General features: G+C 40.9%; 1 protein-coding gene across 1 annotated transcript; it reads left to right on the top strand.

Moving 5' to 3' along the window:
* The first annotated feature begins 345 nt into the window (after positions 1-345).
* LOC142167245 (uncharacterized) lies at positions 346-822 on the top strand. The gene has a single exon (XM_075227403.1). The coding sequence runs from the start codon at positions 346-348 to the stop codon at positions 820-822; it is 477 nt and encodes a 158-aa protein (XP_075083504.1).
* The last annotated feature ends 1741 nt before the right edge of the window (positions 823-2563 follow it).

Below are 2563 nucleotides of genomic sequence, written 5' to 3'. Positions count from 1 at the left end.
TATCCCAAAATGTCAAACTTTGACGAAATTTATTTTCTTTGATTTTCTTACCTCTCACCTTCACGAATTTACTGATCACTTGTTTGAAATAGCATAATGCTTATAATCTCAAAATAACCTCATTCCCGAATATTACGCCGATTAACTTACGACGAAATTTTAACATGCGAAAATGCAGGATGTAACAGTAGTAGAGGCACCAAAAACTCTAGCACCAATTCCTAGACCTTCTCCTCCTTTCCCCAAAGACTTGCTATAAAGGATGATGATAGCAAACTCAAGAAGTTCTATGACATCCTAAAGCAATTATCGGTAAACATTCTATTTATGGAAGCATTTTAAGAGATGTCGGGGTTTGATAAGTATTTGAAGTACTTGATCACTAAAAAGAAAACCACCAAGAATGAAGTGGTGAATGTGACTCACCGGGTTAGTTCCATCATTGCAATAATCGTCGTACAAAAGAAAGAGGACCCGGGAGCTTTCACCATTCCATGCACTATTGGATTGCGCAATTTTGCACGAGCCCTTTGTGATAATGGTGCTAGCATCAACTTAATATCCCTTGCTATTTATAAGCAAGCGGTATTAGGTATGCCTAGGCCTACAAGTATGAGGTTGCAAATGGCCGACCGTTCAATAAAGCGACGTGTGGGAATAGTTGATGATGTGCTTGTGAAATTGGGGAAGTTTCTCCTCCTTGCTAACTTTGTTATTCTCAATTGTGCTATTAATAAAGATATCCCTATCATCTTGGGGAGACCATTCCTTGCTATCGGGAGGCCACTCATGGACTCGGAACGAAATGAGATCAAGTTCTGAGTTAATGACGAAGAAATTACCTTTCAAGAGAGTAAGGGTATAAAATTGCCACATGCATACGAAAATATCTCAGTCATTGATGTTGTTATTGAGGTAGAGGATGCAGTCGAGGTGAAGATGGATGAGGAATGCCTTGGTGAGGCATTGGCGGCTATTTTGGTGAATTTTGATGGTGAGGAAATGGAAGGATACGTGGAATCGGTGAATGCATTGGAAGGGCTTGGGTCCTACACTTCTGCACCAAAGAAGTTTTCTCTTGACTTAGAGAATAGAGTCACTCCTCCTGCTAAGCCTTCAATTATCGAGCCACCACAACTTGAGCTCAAGCCACTTCCGCCACACTTAAGGTATAAATTTCTTGGCTCTAATGAAACTCAACCTGTAATTGTTTATTCTTTGTTGAATGATGTGCAGGTTGAACACTTATTGAATACCTTGAGGGAGCACAGACATGCCATTGGTTGGACTATAGCGTATATCCAAGGGATTCCCGCCGTAATTTGTGAGCACAAGATACAACTGGAGCAAGAGAGCAAACCTAGCGTGAAGCATCAAATAAGGTTAAATCCTTCCATGCAAGAGGTGGTGAAGAAAGAAATTATAAAATGGTTAGATGCCAGGGTTGTCTACCTCATTACCAATAGTCCTATGGTGAGTCCGGTACAATGTGTGCCAAAGAAAGGAGGCATGACCGTGATTCAAAATGACAAAAATGAACTCATCCCAATGAGGACGGTGACCGGGTGGAGAGTTTGCATGGACTACCGGAAGCTCAATAGTGCTACTTGCAAAGACCATTTTCCTATGCCTTTTATTGATCAAATGGTTGATCAGCTAGTAGGAAGGTCATTTTATTACTTCTTGGATGGTTATTCTGGGTACAACCAAATTAACATCGCCTTAGAGGACCAAGAGAAGAAGACATTCACATGTCCGTATTGTACCTTTGCCTTAAGCTGGATTCCATTTGGGTTATGCAATGCCCCGGCTACTTTTCAATGATGCATGATGTCAATCTTCTTGGACATGATGGAGGACTTCTTAGAGGTATTCATGGATTACTTCTCTGTAGTTGGTGATTTCTTTGAGCATTGCCTTTCCAACCTTAGGCAAGTGCTCAAAAGATGTGAGGAAACAAACCTTGTACTCAATTGCAAAAAATGTCACTTCATGGTGGACGAGGGTATTGTTCTTGGCCACAAAATTTCCAAGAGAGGCATAAAGGTTGATCGGAAAAGATCGAGATCATTTCCAAGATTCCTTCTCTCACTTCGGTAAAGGGTGTTCGTAGCTTTTTGGGGCATGCCGGTTTTTACAGGAGATTTATCAAAAACTTCTCAAAAATTGCAAGTCCCATGTGTAAGCTCCTTGAAAAGGATGCTAAGTTTGAGTTCAATGAGAAGTGCCTCAAATATTTTGAGGAATTGAAAGCAAGGCTAACCACGACACCTATTATTGTCACACCGGATTGGTCTTTTCCATTTGAACTCATGTGTCACGCCAGTGGTGTAGCTATTGGAGCAGTACTTGATCAACAACATAACAAGATTCTTCATCCTCTCTACTATGCAAGCAAGACACTCAATGGTGCACAAATAAATTACATTGTAACTTAGCAAGAGCTGCTTGCTATTGTCTATGCTTTTGAAAACTTCTGGGCTTGTTTGTTGGGATGCAAAGTGATAGTCTACACCGATCATGCTGCTCTTCGCTACCTTATGGCAAAGAAGGATGCTAAACC

This window comes from Nicotiana tabacum, chromosome 12, assembly GCF_000715075.1.
Source record: "Nicotiana tabacum cultivar K326 chromosome 12, ASM71507v2, whole genome shotgun sequence".
Classification (NCBI taxonomy): Eukaryota; Viridiplantae; Streptophyta; class Magnoliopsida; order Solanales; family Solanaceae; genus Nicotiana; species Nicotiana tabacum.
This window is presented reverse-complemented; position numbering and strand designations above follow the sequence as displayed.